Source organism: Vicugna pacos, chromosome 21 (genome assembly GCF_048564905.1).
Source record: "Vicugna pacos chromosome 21, VicPac4, whole genome shotgun sequence".
Classification (NCBI taxonomy): Eukaryota; Metazoa; Chordata; class Mammalia; order Artiodactyla; family Camelidae; genus Vicugna; species Vicugna pacos.
The window spans coordinates 25,302,070-25,322,654 of NC_133007.1; the positions used below are offsets into that span (position 1 = coordinate 25,302,070).

General features: G+C 38.2%; 1 protein-coding gene across 4 annotated transcripts in view; it reads left to right on the top strand.

Moving 5' to 3' along the window:
* ASH1L (ASH1 like histone lysine methyltransferase) overlaps positions 1-18,614 on the top strand; it is a 150,638-nt gene extending 132,024 nt beyond the window's left edge. For all 4 annotated transcript variants that reach the window (XM_015248173.3, XM_006214636.4, XM_015248174.3 and 1 more), the window contains 13 exons: positions 1,432-1,589; positions 5,160-5,312; positions 7,706-7,760; positions 7,841-7,973; positions 9,269-9,517; positions 10,344-10,430; positions 11,153-11,243; positions 11,692-11,830; positions 11,952-12,124; positions 13,180-13,346; positions 14,509-14,549; positions 15,533-15,834; positions 16,178-18,614. In XM_015248173.3, coding sequence (XP_015103659.1) covers positions 1,432-1,589; positions 5,160-5,312; positions 7,706-7,760; positions 7,841-7,973; positions 9,269-9,517; positions 10,344-10,430; positions 11,153-11,243; positions 11,692-11,830; positions 11,952-12,124; positions 13,180-13,346; positions 14,509-14,549; positions 15,533-15,834; positions 16,178-16,269 — 1,840 coding nt within the window. In that variant the 3' untranslated portion in view covers positions 16,270-18,614. The remainder of the gene's footprint in view (positions 1-1,431; positions 1,590-5,159; positions 5,313-7,705; positions 7,761-7,840; positions 7,974-9,268; positions 9,518-10,343; positions 10,431-11,152; positions 11,244-11,691; positions 11,831-11,951; positions 12,125-13,179; positions 13,347-14,508; positions 14,550-15,532; positions 15,835-16,177) is intronic.
* The last annotated feature ends 1,971 nt before the right edge of the window (positions 18,615-20,585 follow it).

Consider the following 20,585-nt stretch of genomic DNA (forward strand, 5'->3'; position numbering starts at 1 on the left):
TTTTTATGGCTGAATAGTATTCCATTGTATAAATATACCACATCTTCTTTATCATCATCTGTTGCTGGACATTTAGGCTGTTTGCATGTCTTGACTATTGTAAATAGTGCTGCTATGAACATTAGGGTGCAGGTGTCTTTTTGAAATTGGGTTCCTTCTGGATATATGCCCAGGAGCAGGATTACTGGGTCATATGGTAAGTCTATTCCTAGTCTTTTGCGGAATCTCCATACTGTTTTCCACAGTGGCTGCACCAAATTGCATTCCCACCAGCAGTGTAGGAGGGTTCCCTTTTCTCCACAGCCTCTCCAGCATTTGTCATTTGTGGACTTTTGAATGATGGCCATTCTGACTGGTGTGAGGTGATACCTCATTGTAGTTTTGATTTGCATTTCTCTGATAATTAGTGATATTGAGCAGTTTTTCATGTGCCTCTTGATCATTTGTAATTTCTTCCTTGGAGAATTGCTTGTTTAGGTCTTCTGCCCATTTTTGGATTGGGTTGTTTGTTTTTTTCTTATTAAGTCATATGAGCTGTTTATATATTCTGGAGATCAAGCCTTTGTCGGTTTCATCATTTGCAAAAATTTTCTCCCATTCCGTAGGTTGTCGTTTTGTTTTACTTATGGTTTCCTTTGCTGTGCAGAAGCTTGTATGTTTAATTAGGTCCCATTTGTTTATTCTTGCTTTTATTTTTATTGCTTGAATAGACTACCCTAGGAGAACATTTTTGAGATGTATGTCAGATAATGTTTTGCCTGTATTTTCTTCTAGGAGGTTTATTGTGTCTTGTCTTATGTTTAAGTCTTTGATCCATTTTGAGTTTATTTTTGTGTATGGTGTAAGGGAATGTTCTAGCTTCATTGATTTACATGCTGCTGTCCAGTTTTCCTGAAGAGACTGTCTTTATTCCATTGTATATTCTTGCTTCCTTTGTCAAAGATTAGTTGACCAAAACAACCATAGTAATTTTGAGGTAGAGATGAGTGTAAATCATATTTTGAGATATTTGTAATACCTGTAACATGATATAAACATATAAATATTGGTGACAAAATCATGGAAACTGCAACTACTATTCACACACATCTTTACACACTTCTTTGTTTCCCTGCATTTGAAGGATATACTAAGTCCACTAGAAATTAGGGAAAATAGGTGGGGAGGGTATAGCTCAAGTGGTAGAACGCATGCTTAGCATGTACAAGGTCCTAAATTCAATCCCCAGTACCTCCATTGAAAAAACCAACAAAAAATAAAAAAAAAATTTAAAATGGAATAGTGTTTCCCTATATGTAATTTTCTTTATAATAGCTGAATTCACTGATAAGTATTCATTTATATCATCATAACAGTGGCTTACATAGAGTAGACATGTAATATGCTTAGTGAACTGATGAATAAAGAAACTCCTTTCTTCCTTCTTTGCAGGAACTTTGTATTAAAGCATCATGTGTTCTTGGTCCGAAACTGGGAGAAGATTCGGCAGAAACAGGAGGAAGTAAAGCACACCAGTGATAACATTCACTCAGCATCATTATATACCCGTTGGAATAGCATCTGTCGAGATGACGGGAACATTAAGTCTGGTAAGGCCTGGGAAGCATTCTTGTTAATTCCACAAGATTGCCTCAAAGTGATTATTTTAGTTATTTTCGAACAGTCTATTCAAAGATTTTTTTTAGTCTGAACCAGAGAGTTAAGATCCATACATACAAGCATCAGTCAGCAATAACCCATCCATCTCAGATCTTCAACTTCCTTATCTCTAATCTAAGCAATAAGAAGAAACCTCCTTCCAACCAGCATCCCAAACATTACTTACAGCTGAAAGTTACTAGACATGAGATGGGAAGTGGGTGCCTGGGAAATAACATACAGACGGGTAATTAACTTACAGTATCTGTAAATAACTTACAGATAAATATTGATACCAAATGCAGGAGAAAATGACCAAGTGTTAATTTTCATATTTTGTTTTTCCACATTCATATCAGTATTATACAGAGAGATCTTCAGATTTCCTTTTTTCTGACCTTCATGACTGAATAGTGTATCAGCACTCCTGAGTTCAGATCAGATCTGACATACAGTACAGACTGAAAGCAGAGAAACTGGCATGTCCAAGTATTGTTCCTAACTGAAAAAGTGTTCAAAAGATCATGTTCTTTTATTCTTTCCTTCTTTCCCTCAAAAAGTAGAAGCATTCTGCATAGTGAATGAGTCAATATGCCAAGTGGGAACTAGACTGATTTAGAAATTTGCCTAGACTCTTATATCCTCTCAGTGATTTGATTGGCATAAACTCTCTGAACTTATATTCTAAGTTATTGAAATCTTCTGATGATAACAGTAATTATTTCCTGAGTGTTTATTATAGGTCAGGTACTGAGCTAAAACACATTAAAGAATTACCGTATTTAATCTGCACAAATTACTTCATGAGGGAAGTACAGGCATACCTGATTTTAGTGTGCCCATTTTATTGCACTTTGCAAATACTGTGTTTTCTACAAAATGAAGTTTTGTGGCAATCCTGCAAATCTACAGTGCCATTTTTCAAAGAGCATTCTCTTACTTTGTGTCTCTGTGTCATGTTTTGGTAATTCTTGCAATATTTCAAATTTTTCATTATATTATTTTTGTTATAGTGATCTGTAATTAGTGATCTTTGATGCTACTTTTGTAATTGTTTTGGGGTGCCACGAATCATACCCATATAAGACAGTGAATTTAATAAATGTATGACTGATTTACTAGCCAGCCATTGCCCCTGTCTCTCTCCCTCTCCCCAGGCCTCCCTACTCCCTGAGACACAACAATATTGAAATTAGGACACTTAATAACCCTACAGTGGCTCCTAAGTATTCAACTGAAGGGAAAAGTCACACATCTCTCACTTTAAATCAAAAGTTAGAGATGATTAAGCTTAGTGAAGAAGGTATGTCTAAAGCCGAGACAGACCAAAAGGTAGGCTTCCTGCACCAGTTAGCCAAATTTTGAGTGCAAAGCAAAATTTCTTGAAGGGAATTAGAAGTGCCATTCCATTGAACACACAAAATGATAAAATGTGAAGCTGCCTTATAGCTAACATGGAGAAAGTTTCACTGGTCTAAGATCAAATCCAGCCACAAAATTTTCTTAAGCCAAAGGCTAATCCAGAGCAAGAACCTAACTCTCTTAAATTCTGTGAAGGCTGAGAGAGGTAAGGAAGCTACAGAAGAAAAATTTGAAGTTAGGAGAGGTGGTTCATAGGCTTAAGGAAAGAAGCTGTCTCAGTAAAATAAAAGTGAAAGGTGAAGCAGCAAGCACTGATGTAGAAGCTATAGTAAATGATCCAGAAGATTTAGCTCAGATCATTAATGAAGGTGGTTACACCAAACAACAGTTTTTTTCTGTGTAGGAAAAAACAGCCTTATACTGAAAGAAGATGTCATCTAGGATTTCCATCGCTAGAGAGAAGTCAATGCTTGGCTTTAAAGCTTCAAAAGACAGGCTGACTCTCTCGTTAGGGGCCAGTGCAGCCAGTGACTTTAAGTTGAAGCCAGTGCTCTGCTACCATTCTGAAAATCCTAGGGCCTTTCTGAATTATACTGAATCTACTCTGCCTCTGCTTTTAAATGGAACAACAAAACACATCTGTTGACAGTATGATTTACTGAATATTTGAGCCCACTGTTGAGACCTACTACTCAGAAAAAAGACTCCTTTCAGAATATTCCTGCTCATTGACAATGCACCTGGTCACCCAAGAACTCTGATGGAGATGTACAGCGAGATTAATTGTTCTTTTCATGCCTGTTTGCACAACATCCATTCTGCAGCCCATGGATCAAGGAGTAATTTCAACATTCAAGTCTTACTGCTGAAGAAATGCATTTCATACTGCTACAGCTAGCTGCCATAGACAGTGATTCCTCTGTTGAATCTGAGCAAAGGAAATTGAAAAACCTTCTGGAAAAGATTCCAGATGCCATTAAGAACATTTGTGGTTCATGAGACGAAGTCAAAATATCAGCATTAACAGGAGTTTGGAAGTTGTTTCCAACCCTCATGGATGACTTGGAGGGACTCAAGACTGCAGAGGAGGAAGTAACTGCAGATGTGATGGAAGTAGCAAGAGAACTAGAATTAGAAGGGGAGCCTGAAGGCGTGGCTGAATGGCTGCAACCTTGTGGTGAAACTGTCACGGATGAGGAGTTGCTTCTTATGGATGAGCAAAGAAAGTGTTTCCTTGAGACGGAATCTACTGCTGGTGAAGATGCCGTGAAAAGACTGTTGAAATGGCAGTGAAGGAGTTACAGTATTACATAAGCTTAGCTGATAAGGCAGTGTCAGGGTTTAAGAGGATTGACTCCAATTCTGAAAGAAGTTCTATGAGTAAAGTGCTATCAAACGGCATTTCACACTGCAGAGAAAGGAAGAGTCAAGATGCAGCAAATTTCATTGTTGTCTTAAGAAATTGCCATAGCCGCGCCAACTTTCAACAACCACCCTGATCAGTCAGAGCAGAGGCAAGGCCCTCTAGCAGCAAAAAAATTACAACTCACTGAAGACTCTTGATGGTTTGCGTTTTTTAGCAAATAAAGTATTTTTTAATTAAGATATATACATTGGTTTTTTTAAAATACATAATGCTATTATTACACACCTAACAGACTATAGTGTAAGCATAACTTGTACGTGTACTGGGAAACCAGAAACTTCGTGTGATTCCCTTTATTGGGATATTTGCTTTATTGCAGTGGTCTGGTACTGAACCTGTAATATCTCTGAGTTATGCCTGTACTACCACTGTTCCCCCATTTTACCATTGAGAAACTGAGATACAGAGTTTAAGTAACTTACTCCAGGACACACAGCTAGTAAGTATTGAGGCCAGAATTCAAAAGCAGGCAGACTCATTTTGAAACCCAGACTTGTTAACTACTATGTAGCATTTGGTCATTAGTAAGGTCCTTCTTAACTGCAGCATCTGTCTCTCTGGTAAACTCCAGATTCCCTGATTTTTCTTTAAGGAAAAGAGAAAAAACTCCGTGACCACTAATCCTCATAATCACTTCAAGGAAAATACAGAAAATAGCAGGAGTCCGTTGCAGAAAAGAAAGCCACATAGAGCTCCTCTTTTCCTAAAAGTAATTTTTACTTTATCCTTCCAGACGTCTTCATGACCCAGTTCTCCGCCCTGCAGACTGCTCGATCTGTTCGAACAAGACGGTTGGCAGCAGCAGAGGAAAACGTTGAAGTAGCTCGGGCAGCCCGCCTAGCCCAAATCTTCAAAGAGATCTGTGATGGCATCATCTCTTATAAAGGTAACCATATTTACCCAAATTCATCCTCCTTACCTTTTAAAAAAAAAAATATGTTACTATGTCACCTGAGACATCCAAGGCCAAGAATATGTAACAGATTAGGATTAGGAATTTAGGAGATTTACTTAGCTCTTCCTTTTGTCAGAGTATAGAATTATAGGACTGATTATAGTATTCAGGGATTGTTGTCTTTAAATCCCTACATCTTTAGGTTAATTTTTTGTATTTATTGTAGTTTTACCATAGTTTAGTACCACATTTAGAAATCACATTTTTTAACTATGGGATAGAAAAAAGCAGGTCTTTTTCTTGGATATAATTTTCCTGAATGAAGCAGTGAATTAGCAATTTAAGAAAAAAATATTACCAATGTATGACATCAATGGTTCTTAACCTTTTTTGATTGACAGATATCTTTGAGAATCTAATAATAGTTGTGAACTCTTTCCCCAGAAAAATGCTATATGTGTATATTTTGGCGAGTTCATAGGCCCTAACCTCTACATCAAGGAAAAGGACATAAAGTTGCAAGAAAATTACTTTAAAAGCATTTTCATGCAAGCGTATTTACCCTACTCCTTTCCTTTTCCAGGCCACATCTCTTGGATGTGTGTTGGGGGTGAGGGTGGGGAAGGAGATAGTTTTTAATTTTAGGTAGGTAGTTTGGCAATGTACATGACTTTTTCTGACCGGGAAATTTGGAGACATTTAAAATGAGAGATTTTGACAAATAATTGCAACTTTTTATTTTCATTTTTCAGTTTTATTAGGTAGAATTGTTACAGTTTGACTGCACATACACAATAGATTTCATGTAAATATATATACACAATATATTACACATATTTTAAAATTTACATGTATGTACTATTCATTGTTTCTAAGAATGTTTAGAGCTTTAGCTTTTTAAACTTACATAGTTATCAAAGGAATAAAGCCAACCATGAAATAAGAATTAATTCAAAACGATACATACACCCCGCTATTAATAGCAATATTATTTATAATTGCCAAGATATGGAAACATCCTAAGTGCACATCAATAGATGAATGGATAAAGAAAATGCAGCATATATATGTAATGGAATACAACTCACCCATAAGAAAGAAGAATATTTTGCCATTTGCAGCCCTTCATTCGCTTTTTTTTTTTTCCATTTCAAAAACCAGAATTTTATAACTGGCACACACATTTCCATTGCATCAAAAATAACAAGTAATTGCAGCTTTTTGTCATCAACTTTTTTTTCTATTTTTTTATTTTAGTTGAAGTATAGTTGATGTACAATATTGTATAAGTTACAGGTGTACAATATAGTGATTTTTAAAGGTTTTACTCCATTTATAGTTATCATAGAATATTGACTATATTTCCTGTAGTGTACAATATATCCTTGTAGCTTATTTTTTATACATAATAGTTTGTGCCTCTTAATCCCCTGTCCCTATCTAGCCCCTTCCCATTCCCTCTTCCCACTAGTAACCACTAATTTGTTCTCTATATCTGTGAATGTGTTTTTTTGTTACATACAGCCATCAACTTTTGCTTCCTTCGTTTCCCTAAATTCCGAGGAATTTGGTTTCCTTTCTCTTTGATTTCTCTGTCTTCTCTTTATATTTTAGTGGCTTTTTGTCATCTTGTTAACCTAAGGATATAGAGAGGAAAGGGGAGACCAACCTGTCCTAAGATGTAAAGTTTGTGACACCTATTCCCTTTACATTCCCAAAAGATGACATTGTGCATTCCATCCAACCCCATCTGATCTAATGTGAAACTGCGGTCAATGTATCTATATGTCACTATGTTCTGGGCATGAAACAATGGGCTTTTTCTCTCTTAGTAAGTTGTTAGAAAGTAAAATAGCAAGTAAGAAGCAGCCCCACAGCATGCACTCTGTTTTCATAATATCAAGTAACTGTTATAAGAAGATGGATTCCAGAAAATATTTACATTACTAAATTATTCATTATCTGGAATTTAATTGACTCCAAACCAGGAGAGTAGAAACTCTCCACTATGGGCAATTGACAGGAACTAGAAAACATTTTTTTGGATGAGGTGATCTTTGCTGTAAGTTTTGTTGTGTAGGAATTGCCCTAAGCAGCATAGCTACTGTAAATTCCCATCTCTCATTCTTCATAGAAGGTTCTTTTCATTACCCAACTAACATTGTTTTACATTTAAAGTATATACACTATATCTTTCATATCTTCTGATCTCTGCGTTTACCCACATTTCTGAAAAGTCCTTGTGTTTTTCACAGGTCTAAAAAAAAACTTGGATTTTTTTTCTAACTTTTAACTTTGGGGGGTTCTGCTTTTCAGATTAGGAGTTAATACTTGCCTCCCTTGTATCTTACTGTCTGTCCTACTAAACCTGCATTCTTTTTCAGATTCTTCCCGACAATCACTGGCAGCACCACTTTTGAACCTCCCCCCAAAGAAAAAGTAAGTTTACATATGTGGGAATCATTTGAATTTTAGGAAAATACTGAATACCAGATTGACACTCTGGCTTTATGTTCCAGGAATGCTGATTATTATGAGAAGATCTCTGATCCCCTAGATCTTGCCACCATAGAAAAGCAGATCCTCATTGGTTATTACAAGACAGTGGAAGCTTTTGATGCTGACATGCTGAAGGTCTTTAGGAATGCTGAGGTATTTTTCACTGACTTGAAACAGATTTAAGGAGTCTGTTCTCAAGGGCTGGGAAGGGACAGACTGGGATTTCAAAATTTGTAGATACTGATAGGCATATGCAGAATAGATAAGCAAGATTATACTGTATAGCACAGGGAAATACATACAGGATCTTGTGGTAGCTCACAGCAAAAAAGAATGTGACAGTGAATATATGTTCATGTATAATTGAAAAATTGTGCTCTACACTTGAATTTGACACAACGTTGTAAAATGTCTATAACTCAATAAAAAATGTTAAGAAAAAAGTTTGTTCTGAAGATAACTATTTTAGATGTTTAAGATTTTACCCTCTTCTCCTAGCAACCTTTATGTTTCTGATTAAGAAAGGCAGTAATTTTTATTGAGTACCCTTAGGGTAGGGGTTATAGTGTACTAAATATTGTGCTTATAATAAAGACAGTGTGATATGACTAGATTGGAAGGTTAAATCATACCCCAGAACAGTTTTTGTAAAAGCCTAATTTAGTATTGAACCTTTATATTTACATAATGCAGACATTTTAGTACATTTATGTCATATCTGTAGTTTCTTTATTCAAGACAATAAGTATATGTGAAATTCTCAGAAAGATCTCTTAAGGATGGAATTGAGGGGTATTATGCTAATAGGTTGTAGAATAGGTGAATCTCATTGGAGAGAAGGTGGCCTTGAACTGATTTAAAGGAGAGGTTGGATTATCACATGGTACATGAAAAAGAAGATATCATTCACTAATTTTGGAATACCTTAGAGAGGTGTTTGGGGACAAAAGAAGCTACTAGGTAAAGGAAGAACTGAGGTTGATGACAGAAGAAATGAGAGAAAAACAGACAATTGAAAGAAGAATTAGAGCAATCTTGAATTATACTTTCTACTGAAACACATCTTCCAAATATATTTAAACTTATAGTTTGTCCTTAGTATCTGCAAGACAAAGGTAAATGGAGAGCTTCTCCACAACATTATGCTTGTGATACTTTATTATATTCCTTGGTCACTGTGTATTTGATCCAAGTGGACAGGAAGGCCTATGACAGGATTTGAAGGACAGAGCAATAGAGCAAATGGAAAAATTACCATGAAGATTCTAATTTTAATTCATTTTAGTTCAGTTTTAAGTTGTTTTCAGCTGTCTGGCACCTATATTTGATGGTATTAAAAATTTATTAACCAAAATGGGAGGATAAAGAAAATCCTGCTACCTCTTCAGGTATATTTTTAAGCCATATTGAGAAAACCAAACATGATTTCTTTCTTCTGCTTTCTTCAGAAATACTACGGGCGTAAATCCCCAGTTGGGAGAGATGTTTGCCGTCTACGAAAGGCCTATTACAATGCCCGGCACGAGGCATCGGCCCAAATTGATGAGATTGTGGGAGAGACAGCAAGTGAGGCAGACAGCAGTGAAACCTCAGTCTCTGAGAAGGAGAATGGACATGAGAAGGACGATGATGTCATCCGCTGTATCTGTGGCCTCTACAAGGATGAAGGCCTCATGATCCAGTGTGACAAGTGCATGGTGAGGGTCAGGAGGTGAAGCAGAAGCCTGTTCCTGATGAGCATGGTGACTGTATTCAAAGTCGTAGCCCCTGCCTCTTATCTTGACTTGACGGGATTTTTATGAACTTGAACTTTGCCTTGGTTTCTATTATCCCTTTTTTATATCTCCTTTTCATTTTATCCTTCCCTTTTTTTTCTGCCTCCCATTTTTTCTGCTCACTTTCCACTATACACTTCTCACATAATCTGGATCAAAAAGAGTGATACTGTTTAGGATAGTGCTTTATCTGAAAAACATTAGAGGAACTACACTCTACGTACATAACATTAACACCTATGGAGTGCAGTGTATAGAGCTCTTGATGAAAGAGTCAAGTCCTGGAACTGAACTCTGGTATCCCCACTTGATACATTTGAACTCATTACCTTATATGCAAAGTGGAACCATAAATAACATATAGGATTATTGAGAGGATATAATTACATACGGGTAAGTAAAAGCATTTTATAGCTGGAAAGCCTTTCATAATGGCCATGTCATTGATATATATTGCTTAGTAAGTAATAGCTTGGTGCTGGTACTGTGTTCATTCATCCTCCTGATCTCCATCCTTCTCCTTATTTTATTTGCCCAAATCTATTTATTATGAACCAACTTGTGTTCAGATATGTCCTTATTCTTTATTCCCCCATTTTACCATTTAACTCTTAATTTCTCACTTACCTACTTCCCCTTAGTTCCTGTTCTGCTTTACCCTGTCACATTGCTAATTTTTTAATTCTTAGCCCTTGAGACTTCTCTCAGTTAGTCTAACGCCTACACACACACACTTTTCCCCCCACAGGTGTGGCAGCACTGTGACTGTATGGGAGTGAACTCAGATGTGGAGCACTACCTTTGTGAGCAGTGTGACCCAAGGCCCGTGGACAGAGTAAGTTGCCCTCTGATAGTACTCTAATCTAAAAGTAGGAGATGTGGCACATGGTATTTTATCTTCTGTGCTTCTGTTGTGCTGAATTTCATTTGATAAGCTTTCAACCTCTCTAGGCCTCAGTTCCTTATACTTTACATTGAGGGTAATAATTCTGCCCTTCCTTTTCTCAGGAGTGGGACCAATGGGAGAACACTTAGATATCTATGGAAGAAATGGTACCATGTAAAACTGTCATTTTTATAAACACTATCAACGGTCTATAAAAGAAGTAGCTTGTAAAGTCCAGAACTTAACAGTGCTGCTGTTGTCATTTTGAGTGGACAGTTTTTTGTTGGGAGCGATACACTGCAAAATGTTTAACTACCTTGGCCCTTGGGCACTAATTGCTAGTAGCCGCCTCCAATCATTATGATGATCAAAGTCTCCCTTCACACATTTTCAGATGCCTTTGAGGTGGCACAGAGCAATCACACAATTAGTGCCTCGTAGAAAATAGTTTGGGATCCTTGGCCTGTCAGTTTTGTTCTCTACCTTCACTTTTCCAAGTTTAACAGCTCTAGTTGCTTTCATCTTTTTTTATATCTGTGCTGTATTGAAATTACTAAACAGTAAGTCTTAATTGGTTGCAAATTTTAGGTTTTATTTTTCTGTTGAATGGAGATCAGTAGGCTGGGTGTAGTAGTCCCTGCCCTTATGCACTGATTTTCTTCTCTTACCAGGAGGTACCCATGATCCCTCGGCCCCACTACGCCCAGCCTGGCTGTGTCTACTTCATCTGTTTGCTCCGAGATGACTTGCTGCTTCGTCAAGGTGCGTACACAGGAGCTGACTCTACTTGCCAAAGCTGACCTTTCTAAATAGTAGGAGGTACCTGCTGTCTGCATAATAGTCCTTGTTTCCATATGACCTTTAATAGTAATAGAATATAGGTTTTTATATCTTTAGGTCCTTAGGCTTACATACATGTCCCCTCCACCAAATAAAACTAATTTGGATTGATCAGGGTGTTACAAAACTAACTGTAAGACTGGGAAAGACATAAGTTTCCAAGAAGTGGAATCTCATGTCATTCTCATAGTCTAGAATTGATTGTCATCACCATTAGACTGCTGACAATAGTTACGTATTTATTGTTTTAGATTTTAAGTTCTTTCCTTTTAGACCTTGGATCAGACTAATGGATACGTAACAGAATTTATGCAGGAATCATTTTAATCTTCTCCTGTGTTCTGTGTCTTAACCTTCTGTGCCTTCATAGGTGACTGTGTATATCTGATGAGGGATAGTCGGCGCACCCCTGATGGCCACCCAGTCCGTCAGTCCTATCGACTATTATCTCACATTAACCGAGATAAACTTGACATCTTCCGAATTGAGAAGCTTTGGAAGAATGAAAAGTATGTGCTGAAGTCCTATCTCTCTTCTTCCAGTTGTGCCCTACCAGCACATAACTGGATATTCACAAGGATCTTGCTAATAAACTGAATCTTTCTCTTCTCTTTTTTTCCTTTTTTTTAGAGAGGAACGGTTTGCCTTTGGTCACCATTATTTTCGCCCCCATGAAACCCACCACTCTCCATCCCGTCGGTTCTATCACAATGAACTATTTCGGGTGCCACTTTATGAGATCATTCCCTTGGAGGCTGTAGTGGGGACCTGCTGTGTATTGGATCTTTATACGTATTGTAAAGGTAAGTGAGATATTTGGGCTCCTTAAGAAATGACCTCCTATCCCATAATTCTTTGATCTGCAACTGCCCACTCCATTCATATAGTCCCTTTCTGATAAAAGATTATCCAAGGCTAGCTGTGAAGCTTCAGAGAGCTATATGATATTTTTCCTTTCTTTTACCTAGTGCTTGATACTCAAGAAATGTTCATTTTCTTTTTGTTAGTTCAACTCATATTTTTTTCATACTGTGTATTTAACACTCAGTATTTGTGGGAAGATGTGTTACTTCACCCACCAAAAGGCTATCATCAACTCTACACATTAAACAAACAAACAAGTACAATAGTTTTATAAGGTTTATCGTTAACAGTATAGGCTATGGAGTCGGATAGTCTAGTGTCTAGTTCAAGCTCCACCACCTTTTACCCGGTGTCCCTGGGCACATTACTTAACCTGCTGAAGATGGGGATTAGGATCTATTTCAGAGAGTTCTGTGAGGATTAAATGAAATAATCTGCAGAAGCACTGAGCCCAGTTTATGGCTCACAATAAGTCAGTGTATGTTTGTTGTCATTATTAACAGCATACAGTTCTTAGCTCTTTCTCTTAGTATCACAGCAAAATAGTCCAGAATATATATTCCATTCAAAGTCTAACTGCTTGAGACTTCATGATACTGTTGACTCCTTCGTCCCCCAGTTTATAAAGTGATCATTACCAAATGTGCTTCGTTCATTTCTACTGCTATTCTTTTCTCATAATTTCCCCATAATCTGCTCTGTTTTTCCCTCAAAATGTTCTCTCAAAAATCCTTGCAGCACTCAGTCTACATTTCTGGTCTCTTTCCATACTATAGAATGCCCTTCAACCCTTAAATTCCCTTTCCCCTTTTTTTTTGATGTTAGTGTGTCCTTTCTACCACAGTCACCAAATACTTAGCTGTTCCCCCTCTCAAAACAGCTACAGTGTTACCCTCTTAAGGGTCTAGCTGCTCTCCCAATAGTGTGTGATGGTCCCTAGGCAGGTGAGGAAGGGAAAACAGGGAGGGTTCTTTAACAGTGTTTGGACTTACAGGGAGACCCAAAGGAGTGAAGGAGCAAGATGTGTACATCTGTGATTACCGGCTTGACAAGTCAGCACACCTGTTTTACAAGATCCACAGGAATCGCTATCCTGTCTGCACCAAACCCTATGCCTTTGATCACTTCCCCAAGAAGCTCACTCCTAAAAGAGATTTCTCAGTAAGTCTCCTTCCTCTCTTCACTATAATGTGTCAGGACAATCTAGTTTCACGGACGGAATTCAAAGAATTTTCAAGTGCTCTCTGCTTCTTCATCCTATTTCCGTTCCAAATTGGAAATCTCCACTTCTACTTGGGATGTTTGAGCACCATAAGTGCATTTTTTATGCATTTTCTGGCATGGGCTGTTTTCTCAGGAAATTGTTGTTACACTTCAGTCAGGTTTTCCTCTTTTTCTCTCTAACCTCTTTACAGTCTTTGCTCTTGAGCTCCATAATGTAGTTTTTTGTTGTTTTCCACACCCATAATTTTGAGAAACAAGTAAAAAGAAAATCAGTAACCTTGAGAAACCTTCAGTGAAAATAATTCACTGCTTTTTCTTTTTATCCCTGGATTTAAAATGTAAGACATTATAGAAAATGTGATAAGTACAGAATAATTAAGAAGAAAAAATTGTTTATTATCCTGCTACCCAGAAAATAACCACTGTTAACATTTTTGTTTTCAGCCAGTGTGTTTTTTTCTTTCAAATTATTGTGAATATATTCCTCCAGTTATTTTGTGTCATTTGTTACCATTCCATAAAGGTTTTGGTCACCTGTCAATGTGCTGTAATGAAACCCCAGCTAAGCTCCCCATCCATGAGTCCTCTTTGGGTGGCCTGTCAGAATGCACAGCTGTGCATCCCGGAATATTTAGAAATAGTCTAACCAGAAAGCAAACCTCTGGGTCCCTGTTTTTCCTAGTAGTAGTTTTGTATTTCTCTAAACCATATTTATTTTATATTCTCTCTGCACACTGCCAGTCCCTGCCTCTCACCTAGGATTCTTTGGTCTTCCTTGCTCAGTCAGTAGTTCACTCATTAGTTTTGAAACCCCAACCTTAACTACTTAAAAGTTGGGATGGGACAAAAGGATTGTGAGTCTGTCCCTTCTACTGTCATTCTAGGCTTGTAAAATGCTAAAAAACCACTTGGCCTACAGATTAATAGAAGTACTGAGCTTTTGACCTTAAAATGTCATCCAACTTTATAAGGGTTTTAGGCCTCATTTTCTTTATCTCCTTACCTCTCTACCTCCTTTATCCTGAGTTTGCCCCAGATCATGTGATCCACCTTTGCCAGCTTCTACAACACACTTACTGCTTCCTTTTCTTCTCTGCAGCCTCATTATGTCCCAGACAACTACAAGAGGAACGGAGGGAGGTGAGTCTCAGGGGGGTTTAAAGAGCCAAAGGGATTAACCAGCAACTTGAATAGAGCAAGAGAACCGCCACCTACCCACTCAGCCCCACCCCTGGGATTGAGGAGTCGCTGACAGAGTCATCCAGTATAGTGCCAACAGTGATATGGGAGAACTAGACTTGAGTAGATGCGGTCTCATCATGGAGTCTTAGTTGGGGCAGAGAGGGAGATTTGTAACATTAGAGATAGAGAAAGAGAAGAGGATATGGAACAGAACTTTTAGACAGATTTGGAAGATCTCTTGTTTAGATTTCTGTGTTTTTCCCATTACCTCAGGGTGTAATCAGCTCTTTGGACCTTTGTCAAGGAACAGAAGTAGCTAAAAGTGCACAGTTTTAGCTGGGCAGTTTGGGTTCATAGTTTTGTATTTGTGCTTGTTTTGTATACAAGAGGGATGATATTCTTGGGGAAGTACTGAAGGCTTTTCTTCAATTTCCTTTCCTGTTGAATGGCAGTGAAACAACTACCTTACCTACTTCAATAGCTTACCGTAAGGAAATCAACTACACTTTGTTTTAAAAAAAGAAAATATTAGGTGATAAATGTAAAAAGAAATTTCAGGAGAAGTGGAAACTCCATTTAAATGCTCATCGTAGTTGAGTGTTAGTATCATAAGACTGCGCCATACGTCTTTGTATTCATTAGGCAATCAGAACTAGCTAAGCATTTTATCAGCTTTGGCATGGTTTATAGATTCCTTGGATTCCTGGGGAAGAAAGGAGAAAATTTGAATTTTATAAATAAAATTAAACTTCAGAGAAAGGTAATGATTTTTTCAAAAAATAAAGTGAAGATCATAGCCAAGTTTCTTACCTCTTGAGCCAAGGCTATAACAGCTAGATTGCAGAATCTCAAGCCATCCTGAGAGTTTCTTCCCTTCATTCCCCTTCCATCCCCAAGTGCCCCGCTTAGCCTTCCTCTAAATTCACGTATCCTTCTGGCAGATCATCCTGGAAGTCTGAGCGCTCAAAACCACCCCTAAAAGATCTGGGCCAGGAGGATGATGCTCTGCCCTTGATTGAAGAGGTTCTGGCCAGTCAGGAGCAAGCAGCCAATGAGATGCCCAGCCTGGAGGAGCCAGAACAGGAGCGGGCCACTGCTGACATCAGTGAGGGTGAAAAAAAAATAGAGGAAAGTAGTCAAGAACCCCAAGCAGCCTGTACTCCTGAGGAACGACGGCATAGTCAGCGAGAACGACTCAACCAGATCTTGCTCAATCTCCTTGAAAAAATTCCTGGGAAAAATGGTAAGAAGAATCAGGCTCATTTCTAGGGTTTAAGATAAAAGGGAAATTAGTGAAGAGGGCATGAAAAAGAATAACTTCTAATTGCCCGGAATGGAAAATATTTTTTTAATGGTACAGTTCTTTCATGGGCCTGTGTTTAGTTATATCTTGGGAATGAAACTGTGGGAGGTGAGAGACTCTCCTCCCTGGAAAACAGCTAATTTCATCTTGGGCTGGAGGAAGGCCTGAACTGCTTATAGATCAGAAAGGGAACCATTGAACTCCTGTGATCTCCTGAGAGGTCAAATCTGAAATAAGGAGTGGGAGGGTGGTATTTGATGAGCCTCCTTGGTTCTGTTTTCAGCCATCGATGTGACCTACTTGCTGGAGGAAGGATCAGGCAGGAAACTTCGAAGGCGTACTTTGTTTATCCCAGAAAACAGCTTTCGGAAGTGAACCTCAAAGAATGAGAACCTCAAGCATCTGGGATCCAGTGGAGCTAAGAATCCTGCCTCCTGTTCTCTGAGTGTAGAAAGGGGTGGGAAGGGTCCGTCCAGCAAGGGGAATGGGGCCATGTTAATGATGTTAGGTACTTAGTAAACCTTGGAGTTAGTGGAGAGGAAGAGGAAGGGGTCTATCTAAATAGTTCAGTTTAACTTGTTTTCCTCTCCATTGCTTCACCCTGAAGGTTAATAATGTAGGGTGGAGGGTAGAGCACACTGGGGATGACCAGAATCCTTTGGTACTTTACAGCACTTGCCCCTCCCCCCAGCTTGGGTTTTTCTGTCATCCTCTGATCTCGCAGGCACTGCTACGAAGCTGCTTTTCTATACCCAGGTATAAAATTCCAAAAGGGATAGGGCCAGGATCCCCACCCCTACCCAGTCTGTTCCCTATAGGCTCCAAGAGCTACCCCAGAGACCTAAAACAGAAACAGTAGCTGGGGCCTCTTTCCAGATCCCTCACCAGGAAACATTTCTTTTCTTGCCCAACCAGGTCAAAGTAAAATGTGAGTTGACAACTCAAAGCACTTGTAACTGCTGCCCCTCTCCCTACCTCTACTCCCCAAAATGGAATCATGGAATAGAGAAGGCCCCCATGGGGTCAGAAGGGCACAGTACTTACTGTAACTATTTTTGTTTCAACCTTCATAACCTGCCGAACTTATTTTTTTCTAAGAAGGCCAGGCCCCTGCCAGCACATGTGCTCTTTATGCGCTGTGGTTCTTGTGCGTCTGCTGTGCCGTGCGAATGGAGATTCATTTCAAATAAAATTCATTTTAAAACCTACTTAAAAATAAACTCTAACCGCCCCCAACAAAATTCACTACGTAAACTGTTGAGCAGTATTCACCTTTCAGAGTATTTGTTGTGAGTGTAGATTATCAATTAAAAACACTACTTCTTGTTTTACTTGTATAGTTTTCAGTGTCCATCTCTTAAAGAGACAGTGTGTTCTCCATACCCCTAGTCCCATCTTCCCTCCACCTTCCTGATGACGTCATCATCAGGCAGGCTATCCAGGGTGTCTCCTTCCCATTCTCTTGACCAGGAGTTATCAGACAGTACTGTCTCTTTAAAAATAAAATTTAAAAAGCTTTGCTTTGTTGTCTTCTCAGACATACACATGCATATACGTTTTAGATGTTCTTATAAGAGAAAAGATGGTTTTTAAATGTGCCAAGTTGTGTGTGTATATATATATGTATGTATATATATATATATATCTGCTGCGTGATTAGTAAGCAATACAATAGTAAACATTTCCCCATTACTTTTTTCTAATACTGGACCAATGCTGTCCTAATTGTACATTTCCTCTAATGATGACGACGCTCTGACTTGTTTAGGTAGAAACATTGACCATCTTCCATTCCATTGAATCTTTCTTTTTCTCCTTTCTGTGTCAATCTTGAGAGAAAAAAAAACAAAAGAGACAGGGGATGCCAAAGATCCCCTTGAGCAGAGAAAAAGCAGAATAAATATTTTATTAAAGAAAAAAAAGAGAATTAAGAAAATAGTTTGGAGTATTTTCTTACTGTAGAGAAGCACTGTACATTACTAAGAGACCTGGGTATAAGATACTCACGTGTGGAGCTGGAAAAATCGCATGTCCAAGCCCGTTTGAGTGGTTTCTTTTGGTTTTCATTGCAGGGAGCTGGGTGGGAGGGAGGTGGGAATAGGGGCACTTTGGGGGTCTCCTTTTAGTCAAAGCAGGAAAATGACAAGAAAGAGATTAAAATTCAATATTTCCTTTAATAGTGTTAAACACTAAAATTTTAAAAAAGACATAAAAAGAAAAAAGAAAAAAAACTTTGTAAAATGCGAGAACAGAAGCAAAAGACACTACGCTCTGTCATTTTATCTTTCTTTTGTTGAAAGACTAAAAACTGAAATGTTTTTTAGACAATCAAATGTTAGGTAAGTGCAAAAACTTGTTTTTTCTTACTGGTGTAGAAATTAATGCCTTTTTTTATTTTTCGGTTATTTTATAATAACGAGATAAAAAGAACCCCCTAGCTGCCAGGCGGGTTTTGGTGTTTGAAATGCGGGGCAGAGCACTACATCACTGCAAATAGATACAGAGTTAGTCTGCATGTCTGTAGGCTGTGTGATTGCGGAAAATATAAATGCTGCTAATATATTTCCTTTTTACAAAAGCATATCTAAATAGATGATTGTTTTGATGTTAATCTTTGTAAATTATGTATTACCAATTTTAACATTGGATGTAATTGCATAAAAGCTTGCATCTCAATCCTTGAAAGTCTAGTATTAAATGGAAAAAACTTTTCCTAACTACAGAGTGGTGAGCTTGCTATTTTTTTCTTCTCTCCTGTCCTCCATTTACCTTGCAGGATCTTCTCCATCCTGTTTCCAAAGAGATCTTTTTAAAACCACATCATCAGCATCCTGGGCCCAACTGGGGCATGCTCACTGCTGTTGACTATTGGATAAAGCCATTTCCTCAATCTATTTGGTCTGGGCCCAGCTACCCAGTCAACATAATAATCATCTACACCTCTATCTTTTATAACACAAAGACATCGTCTAATACTCTTTAATAACCTCCAAGGTTGGCAGTAACTTTAGGCCACCACATTGGACCTTTTTCATTGTAAGTAGTTTACATATATTCATTTATTTACTTAATCTTCAAAAGAGCCCTTTAGGTACCAAAACCCAGTTTTACAGATGAGGAAACTGAAACAAGAGAGAGGTTAAGTAACCTGCCCAAGATCATGTAGCAGTTAATCCTCATAATAGTCCTCTGTAGTTATTATTCCCATTTTGTACAAGCAAAAGCTGAAGCTCAGAAAGGGTAAGTAACTTGCCAGAGATCACCTAATCACCAGCATTGAAGTCAGAACTCCAAAATCAGCAAATAGGGAAGTATCAGAAATAGCCAAAGCATGATCCTACCGAGGAAGATAAATCCGTTCCTGCCAGCAACTGAAAAACCTAACAAGATTTTGTCCCAGACATAAGTCAGATGTTTAGGCTTTGAGTTCAGCTAGAATATAGTTGCTCAAAAGCATCAAGACAATTGACAATAAAGAGCTCAGTCTCTACTCCTACAAGGACTTGGGGTTCACCCCTAGTGTTGTATAATAGTCTCTTCATGGCTGCAAAAACACATCAGTAAAGTTTTTTTAATCTTTAACTTTTTTAACCTTTAATATCACTTTAGTATCTGCTACGGCTGTTTATTCTAGATAATAATAATAGTTCAAAACTAATTGCATATCAATGTTTGGCCTATCTCAAGATGCTCTGCAAGGAGGTCCCCTGCTCTGTTACCATCTGCACAAGCCTGAGAACCATGAGGCTCCAACTGCCAATATCGCCAGCTCTCATTGATGCTCTAACAATATTGTTCTAGGACTCCTCCCACTTTTGAGGATTACCAACTATAAAACCAAGCACACGGGGATAGGATTCAGAAAAAGGAGAGGGCAGGTTGAATCATGGGAAATGAAAGTTCCATGTATCAGTAAAAAAATTTCTGAAACTAGAAATCATGTCCCTCGCTACCCAACATTACTGTGTACATCTGAGAAGTATTAGTCCCAAAGTCGAAGTAATAATCTTCCATAGCTACTATTTTATAACTTCAAATGTAAAAATAAAAGTTCTTTTGCAGTAGTAATTTACAGTTGAAGAAGCTCCATAAACTTGAGTACTCAAGACTCCTAAGAATGTTAAGTAGGATTCCCCAGAGGCTCTCAGAATCCAGTTTGAGGAACATCACCCTAGAAAACACCTGAAATGCAAACTGAGGTCTAAAACAGAGGGCTGCCAAACACAAAAAGCAAAATTTAAAACAGTAGCTGACAAGTAACAAATTGACCAGGAATGGGGAACATTGTCTTAGAAAATGGCAAAAGTATGAGACATCTGAGTCTAACCAGCCCTGCCCCTGAGTATTTCCAATGCTTTGGATCTAAGATTATTTCAAGTCCTTTCTCCTAACACCAGCCCATCGTGCCCTTCCCTCATCTTTGGGAACTTGGTTAAAACTTAGATTTCTTTCCCCTGTGTTTCACCTCATAGTTCTAAGCTTTCCCCCTAACTTTTCTGTTTCCTGGTTACAATAATAGCTTTCTATTCTTCTAATCTTTCAGTGAGTCTCCTCTAGGCACTCATTTATAGTGACTTCCAGCCCCATCCTTGAAGCTTTAGGGCATTTAGCTTTTCTCAGTTCAAAAGACTGAAAGGAAACTCATTAACTCCTAACAAAGTAATAGATAAGTTAGTTATTATACTCCCAGA